General features: G+C 44.0%; 1 protein-coding gene across 1 annotated transcript in view; it reads right to left on the bottom strand.

The window, feature by feature from the left end:
* The window catches only part of CHN1 (chimerin 1), a 105,207-nt gene that overhangs the window by 16,660 nt on the left and 70,071 nt on the right, over positions 1-18,476 (bottom strand). Inside the window, exons 7-8 of the mRNA XM_076342581.1 lie at positions 15,838-15,915; positions 2,359-2,443 (exon numbers count right to left, since the gene is read on the bottom strand). Coding sequence (XP_076198696.1) covers positions 2,359-2,443; positions 15,838-15,915 — 163 coding nt within the window. The remainder of the gene's footprint in view (positions 1-2,358; positions 2,444-15,837; positions 15,916-18,476) is intronic.

Raw genomic sequence — 18,476 nt, 5'->3', positions numbered from 1 at the left:
CACAGCAGCTCCAGCTCCTCTGCTGCTTGAGGACGTGGACCCTTAGTTTAAGTCAGCACAAGGCAGACTGGGGAACTGCTGAGCCTGTCCCGCCATGTCCACCTCCATGGGGCTCTGCCTGGAGTCCCTCTCCTCTAGCCAGCCACTGATTTCTATGAAATTTATAAGAATAAAACTATCTGGGAAGCCCCTAGTTCTCTGTCAGCTATCGCTGAGGTTGGCTGGTGGCTAAATGCTAGCCTTGCGGCGAGGGGAGGACAAGCGAGGTGGGTCGGCTGCAACCCATGCCCTTGGGAAAGCCCGACCCTGCTGCTCCTCAACCCCAAGCAAGCCATGCAGGACACAGTGTGGCAACCACACCTGCCAAGCTGAGGAAGCGCTGCTCGGCAGCCTCACCACTGCACAGCTCCTCACCTGCTCCTCCTTGCACCCCGGCTGACGATGCTGCATGGCAGCAGCTCGCCTGGTTGTGCCCAACCACCCTGAGTGTGCCCCGAGAAACCTCAGGCTCCCCCTGCCCCAACCCCTCGCTGATGCTTCAGCAAGCAAGTGCAGTCGTACAACATGGGATTTTAAAATATAAATAAGATCACTGGAATTACTGGAAGCTACCGACACCAATATGAAACCTTACACAAGACAGAAAACCCTAATTATAGTTTCTGAACCTATGAAGTCATCTAATACACATACGTTCCTCTACACTGCAAGGAGGAAAAAAAGAAGACATGCAGTACTTATTACCATCCCCATAAGGAGGAAAGAAAACCAGACTTTGGAAGTTATTGCAAACTCATAATTTAGAAAAATCTGCATAAAATCAGAAAATCAGCTCTACTGTAGTTACCAAAAAAAAAGGGGGGGGGGGGGCAGTACAAAATCATAAGCACTTTGGGTTTTATTCTAAAAGCAATATTATCTGTTCATTCCACAGTGCCATGTAGCATTGTGAGCCTTCATACTGTTCAGTTTTATTGATTTTCTGGATCAAAGCTACTTAACATAAATCTGAAAATACTTGGTATTTCTCCTAAATGCCAAAACTGAGGAATCTGCTTCACACAAGGAAGGAAGATGGCACGCTTACTGACTCACGTGTCATCAAAAAATGAATACCGTAATCAGAAAACAATTCAAGAACAAAATCAGGCTTCCTCTTTCTCTTCTAGCACTGTACACCCTATGCAAAATCAACAGCAGTAAAAAGTACTAAAAATCTTCATTCATAAGCAAAGGACATGGCTGCAACCCGAAATACTTAGTAGGGGGGAAATACTGAGAAAGAAAACAACATTTTTACATAATCATTACTTAAAACAGAGCTGCACTCTCTAATACATCTTGGACAGTGCAGAGTCTATTGGTAATGACAGGATATTGCATTCAAATAATTATGGGGGAAGGATTTTTAAATATTTCAATCACATTTGGCTATAAATTTTTACATTATTTTGCAGTTCTGTGATAAAAAGCCCTTTTATTTGCTTGAGACAAGATTTCAGAAAGCTTTAGACAGAGCAGATTTTCTTAAATTAGCTTGAAAATTCAGTTTCCAGGGCAACATACGCAGGTCTTCATACATCAACATTTCTTTGCACCATTTTTATAAATGTGGCTGCCTGCTAGAATGTCATAAAATACTTTTTAAATACAGTAAACTATTTTGATCACTTTGATCCTTTTTGCCTTTGAAAAAAGCTGACTGTCCTTTCTTTTCAGAAGACTCATATCAATAAAATTGTCAAATTGTTTTACTTCAGAGAGGCTTTATCCCAGAAACGCCTGCAGTGACACCCATGCATGTAATACATTTCTACCAGCACCTGAGTGTTTATGTAACATTTCAGTACGCACCCCTTATTCATCACCCCTTTTCTTACTTCTAAGTTTGCAAGTAGGAGACACGATTTAGGGTCTATGGCACACTGGGAGTCTGCTGGCTTATAGGTAAAATTAACCTGGATGCCTGTTTCACAGCAGCAGTGTGAAATTTGCTGATCGCCCACATTGCACAGAGACCCTCAGCGAGTTTCTCACAACTACCAATACCTAAAAGTGTTATAAAAGAAACAACGCATCTATCTGTTTTCTCCTCCACTCTGAAAGGGGGAAAAAAATAAATCCCTTAATTATCATTTCCCCTCAGTGAGCACTTTAGAGGTGCTCTGCATCACTGCAGTGATGTTAGTGAAACAGGTACCTGAAACCATCAGCAGCAGAGTGGACACGTTTCCTTCTTCGATTTTAACAGGGGTCAGATCAGACCCTTGCCATGCGGCGTTATGGTGGAGCAGGCAGCACATTAAATAGTTACAACATCAGGACTGTCTTAGGAAAAGACGACTGAATGACTGTTACCTGCACATTTTACTCCCTGAGCAATGAGGCCCCACATGAAGTTGGCACAGTATTCACACCAGTGCGGGCCCCTGAACGTGTGCACCTGGAAGACAGTAGCAGAAAGGAAAATTACAGAAAATGACCCAACTCTTTCACAGACATCAATATCAATGTGTCTAAACAAGGCCGAATTCCTCTTCTTCGAAGGCACCACATGCGGTTGCTGGAAGCTTCCTTTTATCACCGCAGGAAAGGAAGAAAGAAATATAAGAAAGATTTAACTGCCAAGACTCTTGCAGACCTACGGGAAACAGGAGCTCTCCACCCCGAGCCGTCCGGAGCAGCAGAACCCAGTCTGGGGGTTCTGCTAGAATGTCATAAAATACTTTTTAAATACAGTAAACTATTTTGATCACTTTGATCCTTTTTGCCTTTGAAAAAAGCTGACTGTCCTTTCTTTTCAGAAGACTCGTATCAATAAAATTGTCAAATTGTTTTACTTCAGAGAGGCTTTATCCCAGAAATGCCTGCAGTGACACCCATGCATGTAATACATTTCTACCAGCACCTGAGTGCTGGTAGAACCCACTCTGGGGGTTCTGCTCCCAGACCACGTGGGGCAGAGGAGCAATGGCAGGCCGCAGCCCTTCTCCCGCCTCTCAGCATCCCTCCGTCTGGGCAGGATTTTAGCCACGAGGCGAGGCTTTTGCAGCAACCATGCAAGACTTCACCTCTCAATTTAAAATGTCTTCTGCTTTGCCCTCCCCTCCATAAGGTACTGTGTGAAATGCGTAGGGGGCTGCAAGATTTCGCCTCGGGCGGAGGGAGTCCTGCCAGGCAAAAATACCAGTGCTACACAGAAATACTGCAAACGCACTTAAGGGCTTTCCAGTTTAGAATAACTCTAAAAGGAAATTATTCTCTTCAGACTAATGCTACATATTGAAAATCCAAATGAATCCAGTAAATGGAAACAAGAATCCACTGAACCAGGAAAAAAATTCAAAGCTAGGGAAGAAAAAAACCAATGCTGCTTTCAATCCCGGCTCACGTGCTCGTTACAAATCCTGCAGCCACCATTAGCTGCTTCTGATTTTATTCTGATAAAGTTCCTGCTGTAGGAAACCACAGGATTCTTTGCAGAGAAAGTCATTACTTCTTTAGCCAGCGTAAAAGGCTTTGAGCCTCTACATAGAATAGACAGGCTGACAAAAAAAATCAGTAAATGGTGATCGTAAAGAAATGAAATTTGTAGTGAAGTGTAATAAAAATGCTTTAGGCTTAAGTCACTTGGTTCTCCAGTTACTGGGCAGGTATCAGAGCAGGCAGTAACCTCACGCACGTGCACTGCCCAGTCGGATCAGCGTGGAGCCGGAGAGAGAAGGAGCTGGTTGAAACGCGCGTGCCTGACATCCACATGGGGCCCTGGTTATAAATAGCAAAACACAAAGTGGCCTGAGGGAGGTGGCGAGCACCCCCTGCACCGCTGATTGAACTAGCAGCTGGATCCTGGGTGACACTTACCTCAAACAAGTGACAACCCAGAGCAGCACCCAGCAATTCAGACCACGTTTCAGTTTTGGCTATGGGAAGGTCTGCAGCCTCCTGGGCACCTGCTGCCCACGAAGCAGCAGTAAGGTAGGTTGCTGCATTAGTCTGGAAAGTTACTCTTGAATTCACCAAGTAATTCACATGTGCGTCTGTGCTAAGCTAAGCTTATAACCGCCTCTAGCCCTACGCTGCTGAACGTCTCTGGAGGAAGTGTAATGGTGCGAAGCATCATGTTCTCCCAGCGCTGGCACGGGCTGCCTCCCCCCAGCCATGCTAGGCGCCGTCCGCACCCACTCCCACGCACCTTTTGAAGGTGCGATGTGCTCCACAAGCCCCCTCCCTACAGCTCCAGCTGACTTCTACAAAGCAAACGATGACAAGACTGTCGGCAGCTGTAATCTCCATTTTCTTTTTTCCTCTCCACAAAGAGATTTTTCACACCTTCCTCTCCATTACCCACCTGCACTACCCACATCCTCTTGGCTTTCTTCCTCAGCCTTGTGGTTTTTTCCAGGTCTTTGGCAGCTTTCCCTTCCCAGAAGCAGCACATTCTAATATCCTCAAGCAAAATGCTGTGCTTTAATGCCTGCAGGACTAACAGAACTTTTTCAGGGGGAAAAAAAATCTTCCTTTCAGTCACCATCTTTTTTTTTTGTCAAAGGAACATTCCCCCCAAAATGCTTGTTTAAAATATTTGTCAAAATTTCTGTTGAGGAAAATTGGAAAAAAAAAAAAAGTTCAAAAGTTTGAGCAAAAAATAATCTTTTTTCAGAATCCTTCTCGGTTTTATAAGAGATTTTTTTTTTTTTAAGTATTTCTGATTGTAAAGGAGTGAGAATTTTGTCTTGTTCGTTGAAATGCTGACATTTTAACTTTTTTCTTTAGGCAGATCAAGAACAAATTCTGACACATTAATATTTCTTGCTAAATAAAAAGAACAATACTATCCTATGCTTCTCCACTTGCTGATTTCAATTCATCAAATTCACTCAACGTGTCATTTGCTGAAGCGTTTCTAATGCTTTGCCCGGATTGTGGGGTCCTATCCTGGCCTCTCCAGGGCCGTCTCCAGTGCTGATACTCACCAAACCTCAGGTGCCCAATCTCTAACTGGCTGTTGTTTTAGCGGTGAACATCCCTCCCTCTTGGCATCTTGCTCCCTACCATGGTCTGCACCTTTCCACCTCCTCCTGACTTTCCCTAGGAACTCTTCTGCAGGGTCTACCACATCCCAAATCTGCCACTCCAACCTTTTGCCTCCCTTCATTTTTATTTTATTATTATGAATTTTTTTTAATGAGCTCAGTTTCCATTATGTTTCTAGTAACAATTATCCACCTAGACACAGAAAAAACTACCTATTACAGCCAGTTCCCCTGACATTATCCTGGCTCTCAGCTCACCCCTCAGAGAAGTTCACATGACTCATCAACTTAAAAATGACAAGGACAAAACAGACTTTCCTTTTCCCTACCACACTGCATGTATTGGTCACCCTTCACAAGATCAAGATTGATTTTGCCCTTCAGGATCATTGTCTCAGCATCACTAGCACTATTCTCTCGACCCATGCATCCAGGCTTCATCCAAATACTGAAATGCTGTTCTGTATCATCAGTTAAGAAACTAACTTCTCTGTTAGAAGATTTATCCAGAGCCTGCTCAGCTTTACACTGCCCCATCCAAATTACTCTTTCTTATCTATTATTCTGATTGCAAACTCAAAACAAATTAAAAGCTAAGGCTAGGTTTTTCTATGTTCCATAATGCTCTACCTTGCTTCGTCCTTTATCTGACACGCAATAGGGAGGTTCTCTGGCAATATTAATTAGGAGGCCCAAAGGCCACAATGTCCTTCCGTCCCCGGTGCACACAACCCCGCAGGATCAGCTCTGAAGCCTCTTCTGGGGTTTCTAAGCAGTGCTGTCCTTTCCCAGAGCTCAGTGGTGCCGGAATGTTAATCTTCCCGCTACCATGGAGCAGAACTGGACGTCTAACCCTGCACTGGTCTGAATACACACCATTTCTGGAAATGAAATCAGACACAGTAAGTGATGCCAGAAAATAGCAAAAAATTGGTCTTCTGAGGTCAAACAGCCTCTAATCCTGTTTCATCCTGCAGAGTGGGACCTGGCAGCATGCTAAAAAGAAACACGTTTGCATCCCTTTGCTAGTTCAAGAGCCAGCACCTGCAAACAATACGGCATTTATTACATGACGCTGTTTAATATAGCATTCTGATTTTTATATTTAATTCCCCATTCTAAAAATCTGCCAGGCGACTTGCTTGTTTTCAAAACTAAAACATGCTTTCCATAAAAATTTCTGAAAACACACCCAGCAGAATCCCAGAGATCCTGACTTAAATTACAAGGGGTTTCTTTCCCCTTATAAAAAGAGCATCTGCCATATGCAGATTTTACTGTCTTATAAAATGTGAGAGAGCAGGATTGCCAACTGTGGCTTTATATCTCCCAACCCTTCCATTCTCACTCCCACCCCAAAAATCTTTTTCTCTCTCTTTCCATAAGGCTTCAACTGCGAGTGATTTTTTAAGAATGTGGAAAATGGGTACGCGGGAGAGCAAGATAAACTGGTTTTAATCTTAATTTGTAAAATACCAGGGGAAATATTCAATTTAAAATAAAAATCTAGATAATTTTAAAGGAAAATACCTGCTTTCAAAAACTAGATAAAATCCTATTACTAAGCTGTCCTGCAAGTCTGAGGTAAGAGGAGAGCCTCACGTTGGGCTTACACCTAGATGTTTCTATTTTGAACTCTCCTGCAACATCAGCAAGGTATAATAAACATTTAACTACTGTGATCTTACGTCGGAGGACAGTTTTTTGCTTAGGCTTGAAAGACATTTTCTTATACACAGGGAAAAATAGCTTAACTCCTGTGATTAGTAAGTGTTACAGAATTCAATTTATTTTTGTTTTGCATTTCATTAAAATATTTCTTAGAAAAAGAGACAGAGTTTTAGGAGAACCAAATAAAAAGTGATCTGGTGGCTCTGACAACAGATTATACCACAAGCCGTGAACTCCTCAAGCAGAGCTCCCACCATTATTTCTCAGGCTCTATAAAGGTCACTGTTGAAGTTAGTTACCCATGTATCTCGTAACTCCACTTATTTTTTACGCTTTTGGTTTTTACTAGGCAGTTGTTCAGCTAGCCTTGATTGCTATCTGAAAACCAAGAATGAGCCAGCAGATAATTAGTATTCGTAACGGGGAGACTTACATTATATCACTTGTCAAGGCAGGGAGGAAGAGAATGAGGAAATATCAGCAAAGTGCTGTGCAAACATAATGTGAAAGAACATGATGGATCAGCAGAGCTTTAGCAAAGCCACTCCCGGGAAGAACGCAAGACTGGATCTGACAAACTATGGATATGCAAAATCAACATCAAACACAGAAAACAAAGGTCTTGGTGACAGTGTACAAAAAAGCCTTCCCTGTTGAGAGGCTGCTGCCATGGTCTCCCTGAACGCCCGCTCCATCAGGTCCCCTGCTCCTTACAAGGCAGCGTAGCCTCTTCCATGGCTCTCCACGCTGAAATGCTAGTGAGAATAATGGGTTTTGGAAAATCCAGGCACTACCACCTGTGTTGGGATGAAATACATCAACTTGAAAAAGGATGCAAAAAACCATTGCTGATCTACCCTCTCGGGCTACCAGAGTCCTACGCTCTGGGTAGAAGCCTTGTTGGTGCTCGGGGAGGAGACCAAGCCGACTGGGGACTGAATAAATGGCACACATCCAGCATTTGTACTGCGTGGCGCTCCAAAGGTACAGTTCTGCTGGCTATATTGTCTTTCAAACAAATTCCCAAGGATGACGGGACACTGCTGAAGAAGGCTGTCAGCTCAGTGGTCCTAGCTGATTTGCAATTCCATCAACTGAATTCTGCCTGTTGGGACTCTACCAAGCTTTTAATTGGATATGGGAGACATCGTAAGTCTCAATTAAAATGATGAACTCAGCCTGTATTATTAATGTCTGTCTTCCCTGTCACAGATGATTTTATCAGGCACTGAGCGTACCCACGTTTGAGCGCACCAAACAGGCATGCCCTTTTCATCCATCTCTGGTCCAGGCAGAGGTTGCCTGGATGTGAAGGCTACAGAAGAGATATCAGTGAGAAAGTCAATCGACTCAACTATCAGTTTGGGCAACACTTCAATTTAATCATTGCATATATTACGATGATTAGACAGTGCCTCTAAAACAAGGGTCTCAAGCACTCCCAATATTCCAGTACATGATATTCCTCCTGTGAGGCAAATATTGCTGCTGCTGCTGAGTAATCTGAGAAGCTAAAAGACTGCCATGACAACCCACATGGCAGTGCTGTATCTGCAAGATAATTGCTTTCATGCAAAGGTGTAACAGAAGTGACAGTAACTGAGACCATTGGAACATACCTTCTCCAAAAAGAGAGCTGACTTTGCCTAGACCAGCTGGGGTGTTAATGTGGGGAGCTGGTCTGGGACCACCCCAATGACTTTGTCCAGTAGCTCTTGAGAGGAGAGATGCTGGCTGAATGCTGCATGGTTCAGAGCGTGGAGTATAAATAGCATCATTATCGCCAGTGGGTACACTGACACAAATGTTGAGCAGGCAAACCTTCCTCCAGGTCCTCACCCACTCTGAGCCAGAAGCGCTGTCATGTCTTGTTTACTTTCTGGTTTGCGCTGATCATGTCAGCAGAGATGGGAACAACTGGAAATTGCGGTTAAGTAGTGCTCTACGAGAGCCAAAGCAAAAAACTGGAGAGTAGCAGGTTGTTGGCTTTTTTTGCTTGTAAATTCAAAGAAAATGGCCACCTTTCTTTCAGGATGGAATAGCAGATTTTCTTTAAATTGGTATCTAGAAACTGGAACATTGTCCATTTTATTCCAGGCCCAAGCTACTCAATACCTGTGTCCATGCAAAAAATTCTGAAACTAGAGGTGACAATTGAATAAAAACTTTAGAATTAAAATTGTATCTATATACATATTATATACGCTATATGTAATGATGTAAATATAATATATGTAATGATGTAAATAGACTATAAAGCCGTAAGAGATTCCTAATGAAACGCTTTTGCAATGATGCTAAGGCTAATTTGGAGGAAAAGCTGTTGATGATGAGAGAGCATGACATGCGCTACGTGCTCCTTGAGGCAAACTCCCAGTCCTCCCCAGCAGAGCATTTCTAAGCTTCACCACAGACATGAGCTGGTCCGTTCTTGGGGCTGACCACATGGAAGGCTCACAGGATCCACATCTGGGGACTAATAAAACTACTGCTGTGGTGGGAAGAAATTACAGCTTCAGTGAATTAAGGATTTAGAAGAAAGGCTTTTTTTTTTTTAAAAAAAAGAGCTAAAGCTTGAGTTCAGGGACTAGCACTAAGAAACCAGAAAGGGTTAAATAATATTGTGCTATTTGGAATCTGCTTTGAAAAAGCCCTGGCTTTTCCAAAAATGTGAAAAAGTAAAAGTAACATTAAATAAATACCTTAGGAGACTAAAATCCATCAATGCCTAAAAGCTTTTCTGGCTTGAACTGTCTTATAATACACTATGAGTTTCAGAAGCAATAACATAGAGCTGATGAGATCTTCTCAGAAGTTTTGTGGAAGTTTTTCTCCAGTTTTGTTCTCCAGATACTTTCCCCGCCTTTGAACATTTTTTTCCCCTCAAGTACAAGAAGTCTAAAAGAAACATCAAATTTCCTGAGGTTTTCTTATCTGTGAGAACATGCAGAGACTCTCCCTGGGGACTGTGCTAGAGGCACCCAGCTCTCTTTCTGAATATTCATTTGAGTGCAGTGACTCACTTAAAGATGTTTTGAAAATATGTTCAGTGCCAGGTCTGTACCTAACAAAAAATCAGCATCCTCTTTTCAGCAGAGCTAGACCAATTTACCCCAAATCGGCATCTGCCCCAGTTTTCAGAAGATCAGAAACAGAAACAAGTTCAAGTTAGAAGTCACAGAAAAATGGCTCTGCTTAATACAGTAAGAGTTTGTTACAGTTTTTGGTCTTTTTGCAGCATTTCTTCTGCACTTTCCATCTCCCCGCTTCCCAGTGTTTAAGCACTGCTTTGCTGAGCAGCTCTTGTTAGAATAATAAGATCTGGCATGGAAGCGATTTGCTATGACATTTTACACTAGCAAAGCACCTAGCACAGATGCAATTACACCGGTAAAATCCAGGCCAGGGCCAGGTTAGCTTATTTGTTTCAAAGAAGCAGTACAAATTTCACCAGCAGAGTAACTCTTGTTAGAATCAGCAGTCTCTCCATTAAAGTGATGCTTGAGTCTGTTTATACTGGCGAAGCCTTTCCAGTAGAGACTGGTCCTCACCTGAGCCTTCACTTTTTGTGCACATTTAAGGCTATATTCTACCCCCAGCTATTTCTGGAAAAGCACATTGTCTCTGCTCTGGAGCTCCCCGCTTGGCCTTTCAAATGGGTCACCCTCAAAGAGAAAGCCAGGATGTTGCTTCAGCCGAGGAGGGAGATGAGGAATCTCAACAAACAAGACTCATCAGCATCTCTGCTGACTTGGCTTAAGCAACTGTGGAAAAACATCTCTCCTCTCTGGAAGAAGTGTTGGCTTGAAAGGGAATTATGTTCTGAATGTTCACCGATTCACCAAGCAGCCTTGCAACTGTTATTTATTACAATTAATTGACTGTGCCGCCTCAGGCATTAGTAAGATAGTGACTAAGAAACAGCATGACAGTACCAAATACTGCACAGAAAGATAGCAAAAAATAGTCTTCTGGAGACATATCTATTTTGTGAAAAGCAAGAGAGAAATGAGACAATATCCTAGTGAAAATGATGCATGGAAACACAGATTTCAGTCCAGCTCTGACAGGCACGGATACCTTCTTGCTTCAGTGAAGCACCACAGCACTCATCTAAGGCAGAAGAGTGGTTTTATGCCTTGGACTATTGGCAGTTACGAAACACCTGCAGAGTGCTCCGCTGGCTCAAGTCATCAGGAACCAGAGGTGTCTGAAGGAATACCCATAACCAGCCAAGGGAGCTAAAAATTCCCCAGGGCCCATGAGTCACACAAGCTGGAGGAGAGTAAAGACCTTTAAGGTGTTTTGTCCAGGCTTATTTTAAATTTGCCAAGTGAAGGGAAGGTTATTGCACTGACTAACAAGTTTCCCTACCCAGGAGGTTTCTTGCTGTTAATCTCGAATTTTCCCTTTCTTCTTTCTTTTACACTATCATCCCATAACTCCCAGCTAATGGCCCTCTTCCATGACTGCCCTCCTTGCCATTAACAGTTTTCAAGCATAGTTTTACTGTTTTCTCCAACCCCCCACAAACAGCAGGCAAAGGAGCGAGGTCAGTGCCCAAGTCCAAAGCACGGCACCAGGTGGGGAGGAGGTGCAGAAGATGTTCTGTGTCACTTAGGGATGGACTCAGGGCAGAAGGTACCTCATTAGGTGTATCTTTTTTTTTAACAGCAAAAAACTATGGGATGTAGGGGGGAGATGGAGAGATGAGGAGATGTGAAGAGGTCCGGAAGACTGAGCAAGGGGAATCCTGTGTGTTTAGCACCCTAACAAAAACTTTCTCACCAGAGAGAGAAGAGATGGGGTATCCTTAAACCCAACTCGGATTCCCCTGCTGTGTAAGGCCTCTGGTCTAAAGCCCACCTTCACACATCTCAACCCAGAGCTCCCCCCAGTCCTCCTCTCAACAACCAACCCGGAATGTTTCAATCCACATGGCACCTTGCCACAGGCCCCTTTTCCCCTCAAATTTGAGGTTCCTGTTGTTGCCTGAAGCTCCTCCTTCACCTACCTACCCAGGAGGTGTCCAGCTGCTTCCTCCCCTTAAAATTATTGAAGGTATCAGATATCAGCTAGGTAAGGAATTGTATTTTAATTTACAAGCTATCACAGTTGCTGCATTTTGGGGACAAGATAAGCAAATATGAGATTTATAAGGGATAGAAGAAAGCATTCTTATTGGTAGAGTCCAGCTGTAGAATAAATTTATGGGAACGATTAGGTATAAATCTACTCTGTCCATTTCTATGAAGTGTTACAGAACTTTCCCCTATGATAAAGCTTCTTTTTGTAAGAAAATAACACCACTGGCTTTAGCTATGCTCCTTGTCAGCACTTCAAAGAGCACCCCACAGATCCCTCAAAGCTTCCAAATAGAAGATGCTTTTGTTCATCTACATTGGGTGGAAGAACGAACTTGATATCCATCACACACACACATGTCCATGTAGATACGTGTGTACTAGAGTGTGTGGGGAGATTTCTTCCCCATAATGGGTAAGAAACTGAAAAAGAGGAAAAGCCTTTCTGTGAAAGAAGGTGGGGCTGAAATTTTGAAGATGGTGAAGTGACTGTCCTGATTCGGTCTGATGATTCATTTTACAAGAGATCTCATTCGGTGTACTGGATTTCAGAAAAGCAGAGTATACGGAGGGAAAGCAAAAGAAATCAAATATGCAAATAGACAGACCCAATCAAGCCACACTCACAGTCCTAGCTCACCTTCAAGTTCCATTATTCAATTAGAGCTAAATAAAATGCTGTGTCAAACAATGTACATCTCTTTTAGCTGATATTTTTGAATAGAAAATGAATCTTTTATTATTAGATTTATAGAGGAGAACACAGAAATATTAATTTAAAACTTTTTATAAATTAGACAAAGCCCAAATATGCTTAAAAAAATAAAATATTTTTAATATCTAGCTCTCATGCTGAGGATTAGGCATTAAAAACTCAGTCAGATCTGACATTTATAAATCATCATCCCTTTCTTTACTTACGGAAATTAATTTAAGAGAATTCAGCCACTCTGTATTTGCATTTGAGATGTGCTCATGAGAGACCAGACCTCTGCAGTCAGGAGAGTATTACAGAGCTGGAGGAGATCATTACCGGCCAGCTCTGCCCACAGAGCTCCCTGTCACCCCGGCTAGCCAGCCTGCTCACTTCAGGCAGGAGACAGCTCGCATTCCAGCAGATTTAAATAAGATTAAAACCTTTCAAAAACCCAGCTGTGTCAGCACTCCTAGCAGAACTGTCTTTACATTCTTCTTTCAAAGAACCCTCGGAGCAAAACACAGATTAACGGATTTATTCAGGAGACCTCTTGATGATTTAAGAGTTAAAAGCAGCTTTTGTGTTCACCCCTTCCCTAGACATTTGTACTCCTGTGAGGACCATCACTACACTGCTTCTCTGCCACTGTGTGCCTCTACCTGAGCTTTGCTGGAGGCAACAGAGGGTCCAAACTCCACCTGTGTCCACACCTATCCACCCCACAGGGACAGGAGGTGCAGGGGCGGAGGGAGAACTGAGGTCTCCTAACCTGTGGCCAAGCCTCTCGGGCATTTGCTAACCCCAGCCCGCCTCCGGAGCGGCTGCTGCTGTCTTCTTCCCTTCTCCAAGACAACAGCGCTAGTTGTTGTGCGTTAATGATTCTCTACTTCTCCTCCCTCTGCTGGGATGTTACAGCATTTCCAGTATAAAAGGATCTCTGAGACCCCTTTGTTTCTGTGACTTGCGATGTGACTGATCAAAGCAGCAGCCGGGAAAGGGTGAGGGGTCCCTATCTGTTGCCTCGTGCCTGTATAACGCAGAGAAGATTAGCCGCAGAAGTACAAAGTAGTGCGCATCCTCCTTTTTGCTGGTGGAGCCTCTGGGGACAGCAATCGCTGTTGGTTAGCTGAACTATATAAATTTATTTCCTTTCTAGGTTGTTTTTTCTTGTTTTGTTCAAAAGTCTAGGTTCAAGCCTCTGGGACTGACATTTGCTTCCTTCCCACATGGGTGGCACATTTGCTGCTTGGCAGGCAACCTAGGAGACTTCTGCAGACATTTTAAATGATGACGTCTATACACGTGAGAAGAAAAATTTGACAGATGCAAGGAACGATAGAAGAGAGAAGTGCATGAGCTAACGATGGCCGTTCATTTCAGATCCATAACGCAATAATTATGAAGGGCTTATGGTTATTTTTTTTAAAATGGGACAGTGGCCACATTTAGAGCTTGTGAACGCCAGCAGCATTCCTTCAAGCGGGTAGGCTGGCTGCTGCACACCCTTTAAGGGGTAAGGGGTTTGTTCCCTTCTACTTTTTTATAGCAAAAATTATCTGTGTAAGATGACTCCATTTCACTGACTTGAGAAAAGAGTTACTTCTCAAGGTATATTTTTCTGGCAACTGTACGTATAAAGGAACTGCAGTACAACTATTATAAAGAAAACAACCTGTGTGGAAAGTTTGCTGTAGCTGTGATCTTGGATCAGACACACAGTTTGTTTTTGAAAAAGGGTGGAAAACTCACAGCTTCGAAACTTTCCAGAAACAGTTTCTAGAAGAAAAACAAATAAACAAACCCAAACGAATGAAAATCAGGTTACTGGATTATTTTCAGAACAGATGTGTTTCAGGCTGTTAAAGGAAAGCAACTAAAGAATACAGATGTGCGCAAAATTAAATACGTATTATCCTACATACACTGTAGTACATGGAAAATCGCTATCTGCTGGCATCTGCAAGAATTATCTTCAAACTCTAAGGAACAAATGTAAGTTGCAAGACATTTCTGATCTCTAGGACACCTCAGAAGCCTGTGAAAAAATGCTCTGCATTTAACTGACAGCCAGAAGGATTATTTTATGCCAAGCGTTCATATTAAACACTTTTTTATGTAACATTTTGTAAGCGGTTTTCAAATTCGTGCTTTATTGAAAAACTCAAGTCAAACAAAGCATCCTGATCATATAAAGTTTCCAATTTTAGTGATTATCTGAACTCAAAAGCCAGAAGGTGGTTTAAATAAAATCAGATGGACGATAGGTAAATATACATATGTGCACGCACATGTACATTCACACATGCACATGCGTGTGATGGAAATCAAAACTGAAAATAAGAGACAATTAACAGATGCTTGTATCATCAGATGCCTGTGTTATATTAATGATTTCCCCTTCTCCTAAAATAAATAAAAGCAAAAGCTACAGGGGGGGGAAAAAACACACATTAAGGATAAAATGGGGCTTCAGGTACTATATATGAAGTTTGTACCATCATCTACAGGAATTCAGTATAACATCAATTCACTTAGTCTTGCAAATAAAGACTGCCTATTATGCAATGCATCTGACCGCCAAAAGGTTAAATTACTAAATCCTTTCTGGACACTTATTACAGATTTAGACACAAAACATGCATATGTTGTATTGACATGTGTCTCCCTTGCCAAAGAGCATCGTTTATTTAAAATAATTAAAACAATAATTAGAAGCTACATAGAAAACTAAGTAAATTTTATTAAAACACAAGGTAGTTGCTAATGCCAGCAGCTCCAAGAGCCCCATGGTATAAGCCATGCTGCTTTCAACACACTCAATTCATTAACACAGGAGAAAAGCCAGAAACTAAGGGAAATGCAGACCATCTGCTCAATCCAGATGCAGTAGAACATGCTTCTTACCTCCAAAGCTATTTACCAGCGACAAACTGAGATAAGATCAGTTAATCCTCTAATCACAGATCTAAAAGATTTTTCGGCACATCGTATCATCGTAAGTAAAACTGAACTACATTCATTTGAACTGAAAGAAAACTCTCCCAGTTTTTCTCACTTTTAGCATCTCTCGGTATAAAACAATTCTAAATAAAAGAAATAACCTAGATACGGCAAATATTATTGAAACAAATATATGCACACATAGCAGTCAACAACAAAACCCTCGTTCTTTTGCTGATATGTTCTAAAGATGTCTAATTGATTTAACCGGTAATGAGATTGAATTGAAGCATTTAAGTTCCCAGGAAGTCGTAGTTTGCACATTATTTCCTTGCAATACTGGACCCATTTTAAAATAAAAACTATAACCCCTGTGCCTTAAAAACAAGTAAGTAGCACAATTTCTTACCTTGAAGTTATGAATCTTCTCGTATTTTGGAATATGTTCATTTTCTTTCAGAGTTGCTCTTCTGACAAGTGATGTCAACTGTGAATAAGCAAAGAGTTTAAGAGGTTGCCAGATTGTCACAGATGACTTCTGAGTACCCAGTTTCATCCCCAAGGCTGCTATCAATAAATCTTGTTGACGGCTCTCCTGCTTCGAGCTGTGCACCGCAGACCTATGCGCCTTGTGCCCTGACCAGGACTCTTTGGATGGCATTTTGGAGCTGACGGGAAGGAGGAACGGCCCCCCGGACCGATCTGCGCCCTGCGTGTATCAGACTCGGTCTGAAAAACCGAAAAGGACCATTTCGGGAACCTAAACTGCTCGGAAGGGCGGCGTGGCCATGGCAGGGCACTTGTTCACCGCGCGGCTAACCCAGCGAGGCGGGCTCCCCTTCGATCTGGGCTCGGGGGCTCAGGCCTGCCGGTGGGCGGCCGGCGGGCCGGGCATGTGCGGCAGCGGCAGCCGGCGGCGGGGGGGCGCAGCCCGCAGCCTCTCCCTCCATCAGCGGCCGGCGGCGGGGGCGCGGGGACGCACGCCTCGCCGCCCTCCTCCCTCCCCGGCGCCCCGCTGCCCGTTTCGGGGGGCGACGCTGCACCGCGCGGAGCGACGCGGCGCCGAGCGGCACCGCCCCCGGGGCGGGGGCGGCCCCGCGGCCCCCCGGCGGCCGCAGCCAATGAAGCCCCGGCGAGGCGGGCAGCGCTGCTCCCCCTCCCCGGCTGGCTCCAGGAGAAGCACCAGCGGGAAGGCTGCCGGCGGGGGATGAGTCCCGCACCGCTACAAAATGGCATGTCTTCGCCCGTTGGGGGTGCGGGGGGGTGTCAGGGCATCCTCAGATGCACACAGTGAACAGCAGCCCCAGGGGACATGGCAGAAAGCGGCTCTCCCCGACCCCCCCGTCTGACATGGGTTGGGCACCAGGAGGTAAGGCTGGGAGCAGTTAATGCAACCGGTGATGCTCATCGCTCTTCCTTTAAAATTACAGTTTCCAATGCCTTTCGTATAAAAAGAGGCTCGTCAAACTCACATCATGTATCGGCCTCTTCTAGTAGTGATGTGAACACAAATGCTACCAAAAGTTCACCACAGCACCCCTTCCACCAAAGACCTAAACCCTGAATTGCTGTGGTGCCTCTCATTGGGGATTTGTGAACGGTAACAGAAGGTGAATGACACATAGTCTTAAATCAGACTGAAACCTGCTGCTTGGACTGATGCGACTGATGATGAAACCTGCACAGGACAATCTGGTCCTCGCTACCACTCACACAAGCCAAAGGAAACAGTATTTCACACCGGCATCATCAAAGCGTTGCCACAGGATGCAGCAGAGTCAAAGTGTAATGGGCTCACAAACGACTAGGGCAGACCATGCCATATCCACCCAGAGCTGCTCACCCGGGCAGCCCAGCTGAGGGAGGCTCTCTTCAGCTGCACGCTGATGGCCGGGAGGGGACACCACGACCGCCACTCGACTCCTGCCCTTTTTCTTCTAATGCTCTCCAAGCATTTGTGAACAGTCTTTGTCAGAGACTGCAAAAATGGACCTTTGGTCTGATTTGCTACGGCAGCGATTTACACTGTGGGGCTGACCACCATCCCAACGTTTAGGGCGCAAGAAGACCTTCCCATGTGCACAGCCTGCCTGTGCAGCCAGCCAGCGCGCAGTCCTCCTTTCCCTTGCCACAGGCTGCAGCACCACAACCGCTCTCCCTTCTGCAGCAAAGGTATTTTTATCTCTCATGACTCAGTAACAACCAAAGACAGGCACAGTTTGTCGCAGTCTTCTGGGTGGAACTGGTGTGAGTTTTGCAGCTGGATCACGGTGTTACCATTTAGCTCAATCCTGCCAATACAGCTGAGAGTAATGCTCACCGTGAGCCCCTCCTCTTTTCCCTTGCATGGCCACCGGTACCTTTTCTACAGGTTTTAAAAATCTGCTGGGCTGGGTCAGGTTGCAGAGATTAAGGATCAACATACGTGCTTCACCAACTGCTAACCTACAATGCAAGTTAATAGCTAATAATCAAAACACTAGCTATAGATTATACAGGATGAAGTTGTCGGGCATTAGTGGCTCATACAGGGGCCTTAAGAGTATCTGGCTCAGTTCCCAGCTTCAATACAAACAGGAGGCCGGTTGATCCATCCTATCGAGAAATACTTTTCCAATGGCTACCTCAATCTGCCCGTCTTGCTTGTTAGTGCTCATTTCTGCTGCAGATGAATAAATGCCTCTCTCGCATTTTTCTGCACATCCTCCTGAGTGTGACGCTCCACAGCAATAGGAGATCAAGAAAAATGAGGTGAGGAGTAAGAGATGGCAATAACTGACCACCTCATCTATGAGAAGTGTGAGAATAGTAGGCACTCGGGAGAGGAGGAAGCAGACAGGCTTTCGAGCTCATCCTCTCCTTTCTTTCTAGCTAAAGCCACTCCATGGTTTCATTCCCAAGGACTACATCAGGTAATAGTCCTCATGGAAAAAGGCAGACCTAAACCTGCCCCAAAGGAGTCATACTCTCCAAACAGCTTTCAGTGACAACAGGCTCAGGAAGCAAGTTGTGGAGTTCTGGAAACATAGTTTCATTATGTGCTTCTGT

The sequence above is a fragment of the Aptenodytes patagonicus genome, chromosome 6 (genome assembly GCF_965638725.1).
Source record: "Aptenodytes patagonicus chromosome 6, bAptPat1.pri.cur, whole genome shotgun sequence".
Taxonomy (NCBI): Eukaryota; Metazoa; Chordata; class Aves; order Sphenisciformes; family Spheniscidae; genus Aptenodytes; species Aptenodytes patagonicus.
This window is presented reverse-complemented; position numbering and strand designations above follow the sequence as displayed.